The following is a 19,924-nucleotide window of genomic DNA, read 5'->3' as shown; positions in this document are numbered from 1 at the left end:
CCTGTTCGACCTCTCTTTCGTATCGTCTGAGATCCCCAAAGATTGGAAAGCTGCCGCGGTCATCCCGCTCTTCAAAGGGGGAGACATTCTAGACCCAAACTGCTACAGGCCTATATCTATCCTACCTTGCTTTTCTAAGGTCTTTGAAAGCCATTTCAAGTCCCACCGTACCTTCTCCGCTATGCAATCTGGTTTCCTAGCTGGTCATGGGTGCACCTCAGCCATGCTCAATGTCCTAAACGATATCATAACCGCCATTGATAAGAGACAATACTGTGCAGCTGTATTCATCGACCTGGCCAAGGCTTTTGACTCTGTCAGTCACCGCATTCTTATCAGCAGACTCAACAGCCTTGGTTTCTCAAATGACTGCCTCGCCTGGTTCACCAACTACTTCTCAGACAGAGTTCAGTGTGTCAAATCGGAGGGCCTGTTGTCCGGACCTCTGGCAGTCTCTATGGGGGTGCCACAGGGTTCAATTCTCGGGCCGACTCTTTTCTCTGTATACATCAATGATGTTGCTCTCGCTGCTGATGATTCTCTGATCCACCTCTACGCAGACGACACCATTCTGTATACTTCTGGCCCTTCTTTGGACACTGTGTTAACAACCCTCCAGATGAGCTTCAATGCCATACAACTCTCATTCCGTGGCCTCCAACTGCTCCTAAATACAAGTTAAACTAAATGCATGCTCTTCAACCGGTCGCTGCCCGCACCTGCTCGCCTGTCCAGCAGGTTCTGGGCAGGGTACTGGGTGGTAGCCGGCTAGTGACAGTGACTAAGGTTCTGGGCAGGGTACTGGGTGGTAGCCGGCTAGTGACAGTGACTAAGGTTCTGGGCAGGGTACTGGGTGGTAGCCGGCTAGTGACAGTGACTAAGGTTCTGGGCAGGGTACTGGGTGGTAGCCGGCTAGTGACAGTGACTAAGGTTCTGGGCAGGGTACTGGGCGGTAGCCGGCTAGTGACAGTGACTAAGGTTCTGGGCAGGGTACTGGGCGGTAGCCGGCTAGTGACAGTGACTAAGGTTCTGGGCAGGGTACTGGGTGGTAGCCGGCTAGTGACAGTGACTAAGGTTCTGGGCAGGGTACTGGGTGGTAGCCGGCTAGTGACAGTGACTAAGGTTCTGGGCAGGGTACTGGGTGGGGGCTGGCTAGTGACAGTGACTAAGGTTCTGGGCAGGGTACTGGGTGGTAGCCGGCTAGTGACAGTGACTAAAGTTCTGGGCAGGGTACTGGGTGGTAGCCGGCTAGTGACAGTGACTAAGGTTCTGGGCAGGGTACTGGGTGGAGGCCGGCTAGTGACAGTGACTAAGGTTCTGGGCAGGGTACTGGGTGGTAGCCGGCTAGTAACAGTCACTAAGGTTCAGGGCAGGGTACTGGGTGGTAGCCGGCTAGTGACAGTCACTAAGGTTCAGGGCAGGGTACTGGGTGGTAGCCGGCTAGTAACAGTGACTAAGGTTCTGGGCAGGGTACTGGGTGGGGCCTGGATAGTGATGGCTGTTTAACAGTCTGATGGCCTTGAGATAGAAGCTGTTTTTCAGTCTCTCGGTTCCAGCTTTGATGCACCTGTACTGACCTCACCTTCTGGATGGCAGCGGGGTGAACAGGCAGTGGCTCGGGTGGTTGTTGTCCTTGATGATCTTTTTGGCCTTCCTGTGACATCGGGTGCTGTAGGTGTCCTGGAGGGCAGGTAGTTTGCCTATCTTCCCTCCAGGACACCAGGCACCACCCTCTGGAGAGCCTTGCGGTTGCGGGGCGGTGGAGTTGCCGTACCAGGCGGTGATACAGCCCGACAGAATACTTTCAATTGTGCATCTGTAAAAAATTTGTGAGGGTCATGTGACCAGTTATTACCAGTTCTAGGAAGAGAGTGAACAGGATTAATATGGAGGGGCTGGGCGGTAACCGGCGGAAACCCGGTAACAGGCAGAAACCCGGTAACAGGCGGAAACCCGGTAACAGGCGGAAACCCGGTAACAGGCGGAAACCTGGTAACCGGCAGAAACCTTTAGTGCACATGGGCTTCATCTCAATACTCTTGAGTAGCTTCCTCTACTCTCCTTGTCTCCTCTCCTTGTGTCCTATCCTTGTTTCCTCTCCTTGTCCATCTGCACTGACATAACAGAACTGGGCAAGTGAAAAAGACAAAAGCTGTCTGCACCTTTGTCCTATCTAACTTTGACTGTAAGACTGAAATCAATATTGTGTTTTGGACAACCAAAGGTTACTAATTGTAAATAATCGAATGTTCTGCTTGTTAGTTACTTCTGCTTGAATGTAGATTGCAGGTAGATTGACAAATTTAAAAGACTAGGCCAACAGAAAAGAGCCACAGTGCTTTACATTTTCTGTAACTTTTAGTCTTTACAAACAAAATGTGCATTTAAAATTGCCTCAACTATACCTCAAATGTATGTAACCTCTTATATATCGAGGTGCTGCAGGTTCAATATGTTCAATAATATCTCTGTCTGTCTCTCTCCCCCACTCCCGCTCACTCCAGTCTGTTCGGCATCTCCTCCATCATCCAGACTGACTGCTCCTCTACATGGAGGATGATAGTTAACCCTGAGTTGGCCTGGCACCACTTTCTTAACCCAATTATGCTGCTGCTGCTGTACTACACCTTGGCCACTCTCATACGCCTCTGGCTCCAGGAACCTATAGAGGTAGGTAACACCCTGGTATCTCTCATACTCCTCTGGCTCCAGGAACCTATAGAGGTAGGTAACACCCTGGTATCTCTCATACGCCTCTGGCTCCAGGAACCTATAGAGGTAGGTAACACCCTGGTATCTCTCATACGCCTCTGGCTCCAGGAACCTATAGAGGTAGGTAACACCCTGGTATCTCTAATACGCCTCTGGCTCCAGGAACCTATAGAGGTAGGTAACACCCTGGTATCTCTCATACTCCTCTGGCTCCAGGAACCTATAGAGGTAGATAACACCCTGGTATCTCTCATACGCCTCTGGCTCCAGGAACCTATAGAGGTAGGTAACACCCTGGTATCTCTCATACGCCTCTGGCTCCAGGAACCTATAGAGGTAGGTAACACCCTGGTATCTCTCATACGCCTCTGGCTCCAGGAACCTATAGAGGTAGGTACACCCTGGTATCTCTCATACGCCTCTTGCTCCAGGAACCTATAGAGGTAGGTAACACCCTGGTATCTCTCATACTCCTCTGGCTCCAGGAAGAGGTAGGTAACACCCTGGTATCTCTCATACGCCTCTGGCTCCAGGAACCTATAGAGGTAGGTAACACCCTGGTATCTTTCATACTCCTCTGGCTCCAGGAAGAGGTAGGTAACACCCTGGTATCTCTCATACGCCTCTGGCTCCAGGAACCTATAGAGGTAGGTAACACCCTGGTATCTCTCATACGCCTCTGGCTCCAGGAACCTATAGAGGTAGGTAACACCCTGGTATCTCTCATACGCCTCTGGCTCCAGGAACCTATAGAGGTAGGTAACACCCTGGTATCTCTCATACGCCTCTGGCTCCAGGAAGAGGTAGGTAACACCCTGGTATCTCTCATACGCCTCGGGCTCCAGGAACCTATAGAGGTAGGTAACACCCTGGTATCTCTCATACTCCTCTGGCTCCAGGAACCTATAGAGGTAGGTAACACCCTGGTATCTCTCATACGCCTCTGGCTCCAGGAACCTATAGAGGTAGGTAACACCCTGGTATCTCTCATACTCCTCTGGCTCCAGGAAGAGGTAGGTAACACCCTGGTATCTCTCATACGCCTCTGGCTCCAGGAACCTATAGAGGTAGGTAACACCCTGGTATCTCTCATACGCCTCTGGCTCCAGGAACCTATAGAGGTAGGTAACACCCTGGTATCTCTCATACGCCTCTGACTCCAGGAAGAGGTAGGTAACACCCTGGTATCTCTCATACGCCTCTGGCTCCAGGAACCTATAGAGGTAGGTAACACCCTGGTATCTCTCATACTCCTCTGGCTCCAGGAAGAGGTAGGTAACACCCTGGTATCTCTCATACGCCTCTGGCTCCAGGAACCTATAGAGGTAGGTAACACCCTGGTATCTCTCATACTCCTCTGGTTCCAGGAACCTATAGAGGTAGGTAACACCCTGGTATCTCTCATACTCCTCTGGCTCCAGGAAGAGGTAGGTAACACCCTGGTATCTCTCATACGCCTCTGGCTCCAGGAACCTATAGAGGTAGGTAACACCCTGGTATCTCTCATACTCCTCTGGCTCCAGGAAGAGGTAGGTAACACCCTGGTATCTCTCATACGCCTCTGGCTCCAGGAACCTATAGAGGTAGGTAACACCCTGGTATCTCTCATACGCCTCTGGCTCCAGGAACCTATAGAGGTAGGTAACACCCTGGTATCTCTCATACTCCTCTGGTTCCAGGAAGAGGTAGGTAACACCCTGGTATCTCTCATACTCCTCTGGCTCCAGGAACCTATAGAGGTAGGTAACACCCTGGTATCTCTCATACTCCTCTGGCTCCAGGAACCTATAGAGGTAGGTAACACCCTGGTATCTCTCATACTCCTCTGGCTCCAGGAACCTATAGAGGTAGGTAACACCCTGGTATCTCTCATACTCCTCTGGCTCCAGGAACCTATAGAGGTAGGTAACACCCTGGTATCTCTCATACGCCTCTGGCTCCAGGAACCTATAGAGGTAGGTAACACCCTGGTATCTCTCATACTCCTCTGGCTCCAGGAACCTATAGAGGTAGGTAACACCCTGGTATCTCTCATACTCCTCTGGCTCCAGGAACCTATAGAGGTAGGTAACACCCTGGTATCTCTCATACGCCTCTGGCTCCAGGAACCTATAGAGGTAGGTAACACCCTGGTATCTCTCATACGCCTCTGGCTCCAGGAACCTATAGAGGTAGGTAACACCCTGGTATCTCTCATACGCCTCTGGCTCCAGGAACCTATAGAGGTAGTTAACACCCTGGTATCTCTCATACGCCTCTGGCTCCAGGAACCTATAGAGGTAGGTAACACCCTGGTATCTCTCATACTCCTCTGGCTCCAGGAAGAGGTAGGTAACACCCTGGTATCTCTCATACGCCTCTGGCTCCAGGAACCTATAGAGGTAGGTAACACCCTGGTATCTCTCATACGCCTCTGGCTCCAGGAACCTATAGAGGTAGGTAACACCCTGGTATCTCTCATACTCCTCTGGTTCCAGGAAGAGGTAGGTAACACCCTGGTATCTCTCATACTCCTCTGGCTCCAGGAACCTATAGAGGTAGGTAACACCCTGGTATCTCTCATACTCCTCTGGCTCCAGGAACCTATAGAGGTAGGTAACACCCTGGTATCTCTCATACTCCTCTGGCTCCAGGAACCTATAGAGGTAGGTAACACCCTGGTATCTCTCATACTCCTCTGGCTCCAGGAACCTATAGAGGTAGGTAACACCCTGGTATCTCTCATACGCCTCTGGCTCCAGGAACCTATAGAGGTAGGTAACACCCTGGTATCTCTCATACTCCTCTGGCTCCAGGAACCTATAGAGGTAGGTAACACCCTGGTATCTCTCATACTCCTCTGGCTCCAGGAACCTATAGAGGTAGGTAACACCCTGGTATCTCTCATACGCCTCTGGCTCCAGGAACCTATAGAGGTAGGTAACACCCTGGTATCTCTCATACGCCTCTGGCTCCAGGAACCTATAGAGGTAGGTAACACCCTGGTATCTCTCATACGCCTCTGGCTCCAGGAACCTATAGAGGTAGGTAACACCCTGGTATCTCTCATACGCCTCTGGCTCCAGGAACCTATAGAGGTAGGTAACACCCTGGTATCTCTCATACGCCTCTGGCTCCAGGAACCTATAGAGGTAGGTAACACCCTGGTATCTCTCATACGCCTCTGGCTCCAGGAAGAGGTAGGTAACACCCTGGTATCTCTCATACGCCTCGGGCTCCAGGAACCTATAGAGGTAGGTAACACCCTGGTATCTCTCATACTCCTCTGGCTCCAGGAACCTATAGAGGTAGGTAACACCCTGGTATCTCTCATACGCCTCTGGCTCCAGGAACCTATAGAGGTAGGTAACACCCTGGTATCTCTCATACGCCTCTGGCTCCAGGAACCTATAGAGGTAGGTAACACCCTGGTATCTCTCATACGCCTCTGGCTCCAGGAACCTATAGAGGTAGGTAACACCCTGGTATCTCTCATACTCCTCTGGCTCCAGGAACCTATAGAGGTAGGTAACACCCTGGTATCTCTCATACGCCTCTGGCTCCAGGAACCTATAGAGGTAGGTAACACCCTGGTATCTCTCATACGCCTCTGGCTCCAGGAAGAGGTAGGTAACACCCTGGTATCTCTCATACTCCTCTGGCTCCAGGAACCTATAGAGGTAGGTAACACCCTGGTATCTCTCATACTCCTCTGGTTCCAGGAAGAGGTAGGTAACACCCTGGTATCTCTCATACTCCTCTGGTTCCAGGAAGAGGTAGGTAACACCCTGGTATCTCTCATACTCCTCTGGCTCCAGGAACCTATAGCAGTAGGTAACACCCTGGTATCTCTCATACTCCTCTGGTTCCAGGAAGAGGTAGGTAACACCCTGGTATCTCTCATACTCCTCTGGCTCCAGGAACCTATAGAGGTAGGTAACACCCTGGTATCTCTCATACGCCTCTGGCTCCAGGAACCTATAGAGGTAGGTAACACCCTGGTATCTCTCATACGCCTCTGGCTCCAGGAAGAGGTAGGTAACACCCTGGTATCTCTCATACGCCTCTGGCTCCAGGAACCTATAGAGGTAGGTAACACCCTGCCGCTTTCAAGGAGCGGGACTCTAACCCGGAAGCTTATAAGAAATCCCTCTATGTCCTCCGACGAACCATCAAACAGGCAAAGTGTCAATACAGACCTAAGACTGAACTGTACTACACCAGCTCTGACGTTTGTCGGATGTGGCAGGGCTTGCGAACCATTACGGACTACAAAGGGAAGCACAGCTGAGAGCTGCCCAGTGACGCGAGCCTACCAGACGAGCTAAACTACTTCTATGCTCGCTTCGAGGCAAATACCATTAAAGCATGCATGAGAGCACCAGCTGTTCTGGAAAACTGCGTAGCCGAAGTGAGTAAGACCTTTAAACAGGTCGACATTCACAAGGCCGCAGGGCCAGACGGATTACCAGGACGTGTACTCCGAGCATGCGCTGACCAACTGGCAAGTGTCTTCACTGACATTTTCAACTTTTCCCTGGCTGAGTCTGTAATACCAACATGTTTCAAGCAGACCACCATAACCTGCCTAAATGACTACCGACCCGTAGCACTCACGTCTGTAGCCATGATGGGCTTTGAAAGGCTGGTCATGGCTCACATCAACACCATTATCCCAGAAACACTAGACCCACTCCAATTTGCATACTGCCTCAACAGATCCACAGATGATGCATTCTCTATTGCACTGAGTTTGGAACTCAGTAGTGAGTGTTGCAACCGAGGACAGACAATTTTTACATGCTTCAGCACTTCAGCATTCGTTCTGTGAGCTTGTGTAGCCTACCACTTCATGGCTGAGCTGTTTCCACTTCACAATAACAGCACTTACAGTTGACCGGGGCAGTTCTAGCAGGGCAGACATTTTGACTAACTGACTTGTTGGAAAGGTGGCATTCTATAACGGTGCCACATTGAAAGTCACTGAGCTCTTCAGTAAGGCCATTCTACTGCCAATGTTTGTACAGAGGACCATGTTCTACTAACTGAACTACAGAGGACCACGTTCTACTAACTGAACTACAGAGAACCATGTTCTACTAACTGAACTACAGAGGACCATGTTCTACTAACTGAACTACAGAGGACCATGTTCTACTAACTGAACTACAGAGGACCATGTTCTACTAACTGAACTACAGAGGACTGCAGCCTATGATGCATATGAATGTTCACATGACAAGGAAAACCTCTGGGCTCTAACCATAGTCCATATTGTTGCTGTGTTGTTCCACAGGGGTTGGTTGCAAAGTCCAACGAGACGTCTTTTGACTTCATCTCCACCCTAAACTCAGTGGAAAATGGACCGGTCCGCCAGGACCTGTACTCCACCCCACAGTATGAAATGGACCAAATCAATAACATTACAGGTGAGTTTTTACTGAAACAAACACTGGGCAAAAGTCTATTCTCGTAAGACACATTCTGTGAGTAAACTGACTGTAACATTTTGAATATACAGGCAGAGTATATGGGGTGACTGAAATTATAATCGAAAGCATGTTGTAATTCTTTTTTTTAAATGTTATTTCTGCAAGGAGGACATTATTTTGTTAAACTGGGCCCTGGTCAAAAGTAGTGCATTATATAGGGAATAGACTGCCGTTTGGGATGCCACCTTATCTGCTATATATCCTGTACTATATCACCCAGTATATACTGTACTATATCACCCTGTATATACTGTACAATATCACCCAGTATATACTGTACTATATCACCCTGTATATACTGTACAATATCACCCAGTATATACTGTACTATATCACCCTGTATATACTGTACTATATCACCCAGTATATACTGTACTATATCACCCTGTATATACTGTACAATATCACCCAGTATATACTGTACTATATCACCCTGTATATACTGTACAATATCACCCAGTATATACTGTACAATATCACCCAGTATATACTGTACTATATCACCATGTATATACTGTACTATATCACCCTGTATATACTGTACTATATCACCCTGTATATACTGTACTATATCACCCTGTATATACAGTACTATATCACCCTGTATATACTGTAGGTGTTGTACTATATGAAGTATCTGTGTCTTTATCTCAACAGAGAAGGATGGAGGAGTGTATGCCTTCAGTCCCACCCTGCGAGGAGAGACTGCTGGGATGGAGGGAGCGGAGGAGGGGAAGGAACAGGAGGAAGAGGAGGAGGAGGAGGAGGATGAGGGCAGAGGGAATGCTGTTGTAACAGTGTTCAGGTTCATTATGAAGCAGAGCTATATCTGTGCTCTCATAGCCATGATGGTGAGTAAACACAGTGACTGGTCCCTCTGGTCCCTCTGGTGACTGTGGTCCCTCTGGTCCCTCTGGTGACTGTGGTCCCTCTGGTGACTGTGGTCCCTCTGGTGACTGTGGTCCCTCTGGTGACTCTGGTCCCTCTGGTGACTGTGGTCCCTCTGGTCCCTCTGGTGACTCTGGTCCCTCTGGTGACTGTGGTCCCTCTGGTGACTGTGGTGACTGTGGTCCCTCTGGTGACTGTGGTCCCTCTGGTGACTGTGGTCCCTCTGGTGTCTGTGGTCCCTCTGGAGACTGTGGTCCCTCTGGTCCCTCTGGTGACTGTGGTCCCTCTGGTCCCTCTGGTGACTGTGGTCCCTCTGGTGACTGTGGTCCCTCTGGTGACTGTGGTTCCTCTGGTGACTGTGGTCCCTCTGGTCCCTCTGGTGACTGTGGTCCCTCTGGTGACTGTGGTCCCTCTGGTGACTGTGGTCCCTCTGGTCCCTCTGGTGACTGTAGTCCCTCTGGTGACTGTGGTCCCTCTGGTGACTGTGGTCCCTCTGGTGACTGTGGTCCCTATGGTGACTGTGGTGACTGTGGTCCCTCTGGTGACTGTGGTCCCTCTGGTGACTGTGGTCCCTCTGGTGACTGTGGTCCCTCTGGAGACTGTGGTCCCTCTGGTGACTGTGGTCCCTCTGGTGACTGTGGTCCCTCTGGTGTCTGTGGTCCCTCTGGTGACTGTGGTCCCTCTGGTCCCTCTGGTGACTGTGGTCCCTCTGGTGACTGTGGTGACTGTGGTCCCTCTGGTGACTGTGGTCCCTCTGGTGACTGTGGTCCCTCTGGAGACTGTGGTCCCTCTGGTGACTGTGGTGACTGTGGTCCCTCTGGTGACTGTGGTCCCTCTGGTGACTGTGGTCCCTCTGGTGACTGTGATGACTGTGGTCCCTCTGGTGACTGTGGTCCCTCTGGTGACTGTGGTCAAGTCAAGGCGAAAGAAAGCACCTGTGTGTGTGTGTGTGTGTGTGTGTGTGTGTGTGTGTGTGTGTGTGTGTGTGTGTGTGTGTGTGTGTGTGTGTGTGTGTGTGTGTGTGTGTGTGCGTGCGTGCGTGTGTGTGTGTGTGTGCTCACATCACATCTAAAGAAAGCACCTGTCATCTAATAAAGGACCAGAAGTGTTTACTTGATTGTGATTGTAGGAAGGCCTAGCTAAGTTTTTGTTTTGAGTCACTGTAGATTGAGGTTTTGAGGCCTTCCCAGCTAGCACATTTGGTTCCTTGGAAGTTGTGGGAATGTACGTTTTTGGTTTCACATTGGTTGTGGGAACAAAGCTATACGTTTCCTGACCGGTATAAATTGAACGTCTTTTTAAACATTCTGAGAACAGAAGTGAACATTTCGGCAGTTCTGGGAACGTTTATTTTTAGTTTGCAGGGAGGATCTGAGAACACTGGTTTACTCTGGTTCCTTGAAAGTTTCCTGGGAGGTCTTATTAAAACTCAGACAATGGAAATTTTAGTTTTTTAATAATTTCCTTAACTTTCACTGAATCTTTCAATAAGAGTTTTTTTTGTGATATTTTATTTTAGTATTTTTTACCTTTTTTTAATTGTCTTTTATGTCAATATACTGTATCTATTTTATTGTACTTTTACCCCTTTTTATCCCCAATATCCAATTGGTAGTTACAGTCCTGTCCCACTCCTGTACGGACTCGGGAGAGGCGAAGGTCGAGAGCCATGCGTCCTCCAAAACACGACCCTGCCACCCGGAATCCAGCCGCACCAATGTGTCGGAGGAAACACCGTACACCTGGCGACCGAAGTCAGCTTGCCAAACCCTCCCCTAACCCGGACGACGCTGGGCCAATTGTGCGCCACCTCATGGGTCTCCCGGTCAGGGCCGGCTGTGATACAGCCTGGGATCGAACCCGGGTCTGTAGTGGCTCTTCAAGCACTGCAATGCAGTACCTTAGACCGCTGTGCCACTCTGGTGGCCCTTTACTTTTTTCTTTACAATTAACAAAAACATACATAAACAAAAACATACATAGACAAAAACATACATAGACAAAAACAACTACATGGCCAAAAGTATGTGGGCATCACTTCAAATTTGTGGATTCGCTATTTCAGTCACGCCCAATGCTGACAGGTGTATAGAATTCAGCACACAGCCATGCAATCTCCATTGAAAAACACCCATATAATCTCCATAGACAAACATTGGCTGTAGAATGGCCCGTACTGAAGAGCTCAGTGACTTTCAATGTGGCACATTCATAGCATGCCACCTTTCCAACAAGTCAGTTTGTCAAATTTCTGTCCTGCTAGAGCTGCCCCCCCGTTCGGCTGTAAGTGCTGTTATTGTGAAGTGGAAACGTCTAGGAGCAACAACGGCTCAACCACGAAGTGGTAGGCCACACAAGCTCACAGAACAGGCCGAGTGCTGAAGCAAGTAGCTTGTAAAAATCGTCTGTTCTCGGTTGCAACACACACTGCCTTAGGACGCATCGTCGTCCCAAGAACTGTTCGTCGGGAGCTTTATGAAATGGGTTTCCATGGCCAAGCAGCCGCACACAAGCCTAAGATCAACATGCACAGCAGTGGAAACACGTTCTCTAGAGTGATAAATCACGCTTCACCATCTGGCAGTTTGATGGACGATTCTGAGTTTGGCGGATGCCAGGTGAATGCTACCTGCCCCAATGCATACTGCCAACTGTAAAGTTTGGTGGAGGAAGAATAATGTTCTGGGGCTGTTTTTCATAGTTCAGTCTAGGCCTCTTAGTTACAGTGAAGGGCAATTTTAACGCTACAGCATACAATGACATTCTAGATGATTCTGTGCATCCAACTTTGTGGCAACAGTTTGGGGAAGGCCCTTTCCTGTTTCAGCATGACAATGCCCCCATGCAAAAAGCAAGGTCCATACAGAAATGGTTTGTCGAGATCGGTGTGGAAGAACTTGACCTGCCTGTACAGAGCCCTGACCTCAACCCCACCGAACACCTTTGGGATGAATTGGAACGCCGACTGCGAGCCAGGCCTAATCGCCCAACATCAGTGCCCGACCTCACTAATGCTCTTGTGGCTGAATGGAAGCAAGTCCCAGCAGCAATGTTCCAACATCTAGTGGAAAGCCTTCCCAGAAGAGTGGAGGCTGTTATAACAGCAATGTTCCAACATCTAGTGGAAAGCCTTCCCAGAAGAGTGGAGGCTGTTATAGCAGCAATGTTCCAACATCTAGTGGAAAGCCTTCCCAGAAGAGTGGAGGCTGTTATAGCAGCAATGTTCCAACATCTAGTGGAAAGCCTTCCCAGAAGAGTGGAGGCTGTTATAGCAGCAATGTTCCAACATCTAGTGGAAAGCCTTCCCAGAAGTGTGGAGGTTGTTATAGCAGCAATGTTCCAACATCTAGTGGAAAGCCTTCCCAGAAGAGTGGAGGCTGTTATAGCAGCAATGTTCCAACATCTAGTGGAAAGCCTTCCCAGAAGAGTGGAGGCTGTTATAGCAGCAATGTTCCAACATCTAGTGGAAAGCCTTCCCAGAAGAGTGGAGGATGTTATAGCAGCAATGTTCCAACATCTAGTGGAAAGCCTTCCCAGAAGAGTGGAGGCTGTTATAGCAGCAATGTTCCAACATCTAGTGGAAAGCCTTCCCAGAAGAGTGGAGGCTGTTATAGCAGCAATGTTCCAACATCTAGTGGAAAGCCTTCCCAGAAGAGTGGAGGCTGTTATAGCAGCAATGTTCCAACATCTAGTGGAAAGCCTTCCCAGAAGAGTGGAGGCTGTTATAGCAGCAATGTTCCAACATCTAGTGGAAAGCCTTCCCAGAAGAGTGGAGGCTGTTATAGCAGCAATGTTCCAACATCTAGTGGAAAGCCTTCCCAGAAGAGTGGAGGCTGTTATAGCAGCAATGATCCAACATCTAGTGGAAAGCCTTCCCAGAAGAGTGGAGGCTGTTATAGCAACAATGTTCCTACATCTAGTGGAAAGCCTTCCCAGAAGAGTGGAGGCTGTTATAGCAACAATGTTCCTACATCTAGTGGAAAGGCTTCCCAGAAGAGTGGAGGCTGTTATAGCAACAAAGGGGGGACAAACTCCCTATTAATGCCCGTGATGTTGGAATGAGATGTTCGACGAGGAGATTTCCACATACTTTTGGCCATGCACATTTCAACTAAAATGAATGAAATCCCGCTTGCTCAGACCCACCATATCCACACCATAATGTTGTTTCTAATGCTTGTAAGACTCTATGTTTCTGCCTGTAGCCAGATTTCTTTCAACATTTAAATAATGAAGCATTTTATTTTTCCATTCTCTTAATAACAACGTTGGGCTATCATTTGACTTCCAGTATTTAAGCGTCTGCAATATAAGAGACGGATATAATATTGTCCAATCCATCGGGTATCTCACCGCACCCTCATATGCCAAGTCTTGAAATATGCAGATGGACACATTAAAAGTTAACTTACATCGTAAAACTTCTGACAGCCAGCTTTCTAACTCCGCCCATAACTATTGGAATTTATAGCACTCCCAGAAGGCATCAATTATTGAGTCACTGTTAGTACACTTGAGGCATTAATCTGCCATTGTGCTGTACAATTTCGTCTCTTGTATAATAAATTATATATATTAATTTATACTGGATTAAGTATAGATTTTCATAAACTGTGTAGTATTTTCATTCGTTATATTCCAACACTTCATCTTGTGCCAATATCAGTTATTTTTTAAGTCTTGGATCCAATTTATATTTTATAGTTTATCTTTTCTTCTAAGAGATTGTCAGTTGGGAAGGCTCTCTGCGGGTTTTCTACATTTTAACTATGATATGACTATCTTTTTAGGACTAAAATAGGATTCCCTCAATATTTCTCCGATGTCCAAAAGCTTTCACGTGAACATTTTGTCATCTAAATTTATTGTAAATAATAATTTATTTTGTTTCATTTTCTTTTTGTAAAATATATATTTTTGTACTTTTACACATTTTTTCACCCCAATTTCGTGATATCCAATTGGTAGTTACAGTCTGGTCTCATCGCTGCAACTCCCGTACGGACTCGGGAGAGTCGAAGGTCGAGAGCCACGCGTCCTCCGAAACACAACCCTGCCAAGCCGCGCTACTTCTTGACACACTGCTAGCTTAACCCGGAAGCCAGCCGCACCAATGTGTCGGAAGAAACACTGTCCAGCTGGCAACCGAAGTCAGCTTGCAGGCTCCCGGCCGAAGTTGCATATATTTGAAAATGTCTACATCGGTCAGTCCAAAATGGCTTTTTTTAATTCTGTCATGGAAATTTTTTTATTTCCTATTACCAGTAATTTATGATTTCTATGCCTTTTTAGTTTTCCATGTGGACCAATTTATCAGTGAATTCTGAAAAACCATACAAGGGTTGTTCCAATAGGGGTTTAGGATTTAGGGGGTGATATTGGTTCTCTAGAATCCATTTCATGTTCTTCTATACTGTTATAGCGTTCTTAACTATGAAGTTGTTTATGTTTTTAGCTTAATCTTTCTATATGATTATTATTATTATTATTATTATTTTTCTCCCCAATATCGTGATATCCAATTACGTTCTTGTCTCATCCCTTCAACTCCCCAACGGGCTCGGGAGAGGCGAAGGTCGAGTCATACGTCCTCCAAAAACAAACCGCGCTTCTTAACACCCGCCTCGCTTAACCCGGAAGCCAGCTGCACCAATGTGTCGGAAGAGAGCACTGTTCAACGGACGACCGTAGTCAGCCTGCAGGTTCACGGTTCGCCACAAGGAGTCGCTAGAGCGCGATGAACCAAGTAAAGCCGCGCCCCCCCACCCCACCCCAACCCACTGGGCCAATTGTGCGCCGCCCTATGGGACTCTCGGTCACGGCCAGTGGGAGACACAGCCTGGGATCGAACCCTTGGCTGTAGTTACGCCTCAACACTGTGATGCACCACACAAGGAGACTTCATCAAGACTTTTAATAACACTGCTAACTCCAACAAAAAAAAATAGAAATTCCTTTCCTTAGGCATTAATCATGCAAACACATTTTTTTATTTTTTATTGTGACATAGTATCAGTGAGATTTTAACCTATAACCTCTTCTGTTCTCTATCCATGGAATTAGTCCACTACGCTACTATGACGGAGTTAGCATGTTATGTTTCTTTACGCATGCGAAGCTGTTCATTTTAGCCTATTTAAAGAGACCGCATTTCAAAGGAAACAATCACTTATTAAGATCAGGTGTGGATAATTAGTTTGACCAACAGACCTGAACACACTTAACAAGATGGAAGATAGTTTTGTTGATGCTGAGAATGGAATGTATACGTTTTTAGATAACGTTCTTAGAACGTTCTCTGAACGTTACTAAAGATTTGTTGTGTTTTTTATAGATTTTTATTTTTTTTACGTTCTCTGAACAATTTGAGAACATGACTTTTAAATAGAACCATGAGAAAAAACATGTAGGAAACGTTATGCTGAAGTACTGAAATTCACAAAGAAGAACGTTTTTTCTAAACGTTCTTGAAACAATTCGAGAACATTACTTTAATCCTTTAAATCTAATTAGCATGATACAAAATCCCCATCAAAATCTGTCTGTTTAAGCTAGAGATAGATATCTGTTTGTTTGCATGGGCTGTGTCTCAATCCACCACATCCTCCTATGTCGGCCTTCCGCATCTGTGGTGGAAGGTGGCAGAGCTAAAGCGGTGTTTGTCAGACCAGGAGACATCCCAAAAATCGGTCTTCTCTCAAATGTCTGTAGCATCCAAACCGTTTGGGCTATAAACTATTATGGAAAGATGAGACTCTCACAAACACGTCATGTTTTGCTGTAGGACTCCCACAGGCCTCACAAAGCTCATCTGAAGGTCCCCTGCTTCCAGTTTAAAAAATGTATGGAAGTACAGTACCAGTCAAAAGTTTGGACACCTACTCAATCCAATTTTGACTATTTTCTACATTGTAGAATAATAGTGAAGACATCAAAACTATGAAATAACACATATGGAATCATGTAGTAACCAACAAAGTGTTAAACAAATTCAAATATACATTACATTTGAGATTCTTCAAAGTAGCCACCCTTTGCCTTGATGACAGCTTTGCACACTCTTGGCATTCTCTCAACCAGCTTCATGAGGTAGTCACCTGGATTGCATTTCAATTAACAGGTGTGCCTTGTTAAAAATGAATTTGTGGAATTTCTTTCCTTCTTAATGCATTTCAGCCAATCAGTTGTGTTGTGACAAGGTAGGGGTGGTATACAGAAGATAGCCCTATTTGGTAAAAGACCAAGTCCATATTATGGTAAGAACAGCTCAAATAAGCAAAGAGAAACGACAGTCCATCATTACTTTAAGACATGAAGGTCAGTCAATACGGAACATTTCATGAACTTTGAAAGTTTCTTCAAGTGCAGTGACAAAAACCATCAAGCGCTGTGATGAAACTGGCTCTCATGAGAACCGCCACAGGAAAGGAAGACCCAGAGTTACCTCTGCTGCAGAGGATAAGTTCATTAAAGACACCAGCCTCAGAAATTGCAGCCCAAATAAATGCTTCACAGAGTTCAAGTAACAGACACATCAACAGTTCAGAGGAGACTGCGTGAATCAGGCCTTCATGGTCGAATTGCTGCAAAGAAACCACTACTAAAGGACACCAATAAAATAAGAGACTTGCTTGGGCCAAGAAACACCAGTAATGGACATTAGACCAGTGGAAATCTGTCCTTTGGTCTAATGAGTCCAAATTTGAGATTTTTGGTTCCAACCGCCATGTCTTTGTGAGACGCAGAGTAGGTGAACGGATGATCTCCGCATGTGTTGTTCCCACCGTGAAGCATGGAGGAGGAGGTTTGATGGGGTGGGGGTGCTTTGCTGGTGATTTATTAGTCTTTGATTTATTTAGAATTCAATGCACACTTAACCACCATGGCTACCACAGCATTCTGCAGCGATACGCCATCCCATCTGGTTTGGGCTTGGTGGGACTATCATTTGTTTTTCAACAGGACAATGACCCAACACACCTCCAGGCTGTGTAAGGGATATTTGACCAAGGAGAGTGATGGTGTGCGGCATCAGATGACCTGGCCTCCACAATCACCCAACCTCAACCCAATTGAGATGGTTTGGGATGAGTTGGACCGTAGAGTGATGGAAAAACAGCCAACAAGTGCTCAGCATATGTGGGAACTCCTTCAAGACTGTTGGAAACAGATTCCAGGTGAAGCTGGTTGAGAGAATGCCAAGAGTGTGCAAAGATGTCATCAAGGCAAAGGGTGGCTATTTGAAGAATCTCAAATATAAAATAGAACAACCTATGGTTATTTTGTATACAACTTTACAACAACTTTCTGGTAATGATGCAGGACAGCTTTGTGGAACATTCTAAGCACATTTTAAGGAACTTGACAAAAAAAATATGTTATTTTCTTGGTATTGAATTACTTTAACAGAACGTTTCCTAAAAGTTCAAGACGTGGTTACATTTTATTTCAGTTTTGGTAAGAACATTCTCCAACTGGTTTGACATTGGGAATAGTCTCAAACTGTTCAGAGAACCTTGAGAAACAAGGTTCTTCTGTGGAAATGTCAGTACCTCAGCATACTGTTTCCTACAGGTTTCCTCATGTTATAAGAAACATATGGTTCTCAGAATGTTATGTGCTAGCTGGGTTATTTCTATATGTGTCTCCATGTCTCTTTGACCCTCTCTCTATGTCTCTTTGACCCTCTGTCTCAATGTCTCTTTGAACCTCTCGCTCCCTCTCTCTATGTCTCTATGTCTCCATGTCTCTTTGACCCTCTCCCTCTCTCTGTCTCCATGTCTCTTTGACCCTCTCTCTATGTCTCTATGTCTCCATGTCTCTTTGACCCTCTCTCTATGTCTCTATGTCTCTTTGACCCTCTCCCTCTTTCTCTCCCTCTCTCTCTCTCTCTCTCTCTCTCTCTCTCTGTTACTCCCCTCTCCCTCTTTCTGTCTCTCCCTCCCCAGGCGTGGAGCATCACGTATGTTAGCTGGCTGACGTTTGTGTTCCTGATGTGGTCGTGTCTGTTGTGGATGGTGAGGGACCGTCGTCGTTACACCATGCTAACCTCTCCCTTCATGGTGCTCTATGGGAACCTGCTCATTGTGCTGCAGTACATTTGGAGCTTTGAGCTGCTGGAGCCCGTACCTGGACTCTTCCTTAAGATGGACGTGCCTTTCAGGCAACTGGGTTCCAAGGTAAACTGGTAGAGACAGAACTGTACTGAGTAAACTGGTATGTCTAACTGCTGAGGATGTGAAACTGCTGCCATCTTGGATCAATCAGGTCTCTTTCTAAAATAACATTTATGTGGCAGTCTCTCTTGATTCCATTTTATCTCAGTGCTGTTGTCTGTACTTCCTGTGTCAGTAATGATGTCTGTTGTCTGTACTTCCTGTGTCTGTTAAAGATGTCTGTTGTCTGTACTTCCTGTGTCAGTAATGATGTCTGTTGTCTGTACTTCCTGTGTCTGTTAAAGATGTCTGGTGTGTGTACTTCCTGTGTCAGTAATGATGTATGTTGTCTGTCTCTAGATCCTATGCCTGTTGAGCTTTTGGCTGTTGCTGATACAGACTCTGACAGAGAGACAGGAGGAGCAGAGAGAGGAGGCTGCTGTACTCACTGACGTACATGTGGATAACCAACCCAAGAAGAAGAAGGGTCAGAACTAATGTCACAGCTGCTCAACAACATACTGTTTTTATCATGTGTGGCCGACTGGGTTCGAACCCAAAGACTGTGTTAGCCAGCTGACCTAAAGGGTCAGAACTAATATCACAGCCCGTCAATAATACACAATGTTTTATCATGTGTGGCCGACTGGGTTCAAACCTGGGTTTCCTGCATGCCACAAAACTGTGTTAGCCCGCTGAGCTGAAGCCTAGGCATTAGCTCAGGGAGCTAACACAAGTCTTCAGGTCTCAGGCAACGTTATCACAGGAATGACATTACAGCAAATGCTACAAAATCCTGTTATCCACTCTGCAATCATTTACATACAATATCTTGTTATCCACTCTGCAATCATTTACATACAATATCCTGTTATCAAATATCATGTGAGATGAATAATGCGAGATATGTAAACATTCTTAAAGTGGCATTATTATCCACACTGCAATAATCTACATACGATATCCTGTTATCTACAGTCGTGGCCAAAAGTTTTGAGAATGACACAAATATTAATTTTCACAAAGTCTGCTGCCTCAGTTTGTATGATGGCGATTTGCATATACTCCAGAATGTTATGAAGAGTGATCAGATGAATTGCAATTAATTGCAAAGTCCCTCTTTGCCATGCAAATGAACTGAATCCCCCAAAAACATTTCCATTACATTTCAGCCCTGCCACAAAAGGACCAGCTGACATCATGTCAGTGATTCGTTAACACAGGTGTGAGTGTTGACGAGGACAAGGCTGGAGATCACTCTGTCATGCTGATTGAGTTCGAATAACAGACTGGAAGCTTCAAAAGGAGGGTGGTGCTTGGAATCGTTGTTCTTCCTCTGTCAACCTTGGTTACCTGCAAGGAAACACGTGACGTCATCATTGCTTTGCACAAAAAGGGCTTCACATGCAAGGATATAAGATTGCACCTAAATCAACCATTTATCGGATCATCAAGAACTTCAAGGAGAGCGGTTCAATTGTTGTGAAGAAGGCTTCAGGGCGCCCAAGAAAGTCCAGCAAGCACCAGGACCGTCTCCTAAAGTTGATTCAGCTGCAGGATCGGGGCACCACCAGTACAGAGCTTGCTCAGGAATGGCAGCAGGCAGGTGTGAGTACATCTGCACGCACAGTGAGGCGAAGACTTTTGGAGGATGGCCTGGTGTCAAGAAGGGCAGCAAAGAAGCTACTTCTCTCCAGG

General features: G+C 46.7%; 1 protein-coding gene across 1 annotated transcript in view; it reads left to right on the top strand.

The window, feature by feature from the left end:
* The window catches only part of LOC115169224 (piezo-type mechanosensitive ion channel component 2-like), a 186,800-nt gene that overhangs the window by 51,095 nt on the left and 115,781 nt on the right, over positions 1 to 19,924 (top strand). The window contains 28 exon segments of the mRNA XM_029724697.1: positions 2,505 to 2,847; positions 2,929 to 3,102; positions 3,198 to 3,257; positions 3,348 to 3,515; positions 3,612 to 3,677; positions 3,720 to 3,833; positions 3,978 to 4,037; positions 4,134 to 4,139; positions 4,236 to 4,295; positions 4,392 to 4,397; positions 4,494 to 4,505; positions 4,602 to 4,667; positions 4,764 to 4,883; positions 5,034 to 5,093; positions 5,190 to 5,195; positions 5,292 to 5,303; positions 5,400 to 5,465; positions 5,562 to 5,681; positions 5,778 to 5,891; positions 5,988 to 6,107; positions 6,204 to 6,317; positions 6,414 to 6,467; positions 6,564 to 6,569; positions 6,666 to 6,779; positions 7,988 to 8,120; positions 8,841 to 9,034; positions 18,020 to 18,250; positions 18,587 to 18,713. Of these exon segments, the coding sequence (XP_029580557.1) occupies positions 2,505 to 2,847; positions 2,929 to 3,102; positions 3,198 to 3,257; positions 3,348 to 3,515; positions 3,612 to 3,677; positions 3,720 to 3,833; positions 3,978 to 4,037; positions 4,134 to 4,139; positions 4,236 to 4,295; positions 4,392 to 4,397; positions 4,494 to 4,505; positions 4,602 to 4,667; positions 4,764 to 4,883; positions 5,034 to 5,093; positions 5,190 to 5,195; positions 5,292 to 5,303; positions 5,400 to 5,465; positions 5,562 to 5,681; positions 5,778 to 5,891; positions 5,988 to 6,107; positions 6,204 to 6,317; positions 6,414 to 6,467; positions 6,564 to 6,569; positions 6,666 to 6,779; positions 7,988 to 8,120; positions 8,841 to 9,034; positions 18,020 to 18,250; positions 18,587 to 18,713 (2,726 nt within the window).

Source organism: Salmo trutta, chromosome 31 (assembly GCF_901001165.1).
Source record: "Salmo trutta chromosome 31, fSalTru1.1, whole genome shotgun sequence".
NCBI lineage: Eukaryota > Metazoa > Chordata > Actinopteri > Salmoniformes > Salmonidae > Salmo > Salmo trutta.
Note: the sequence above shows the minus strand (reverse complement) of the source record. Positions and strands in the feature narration are given on the sequence as shown.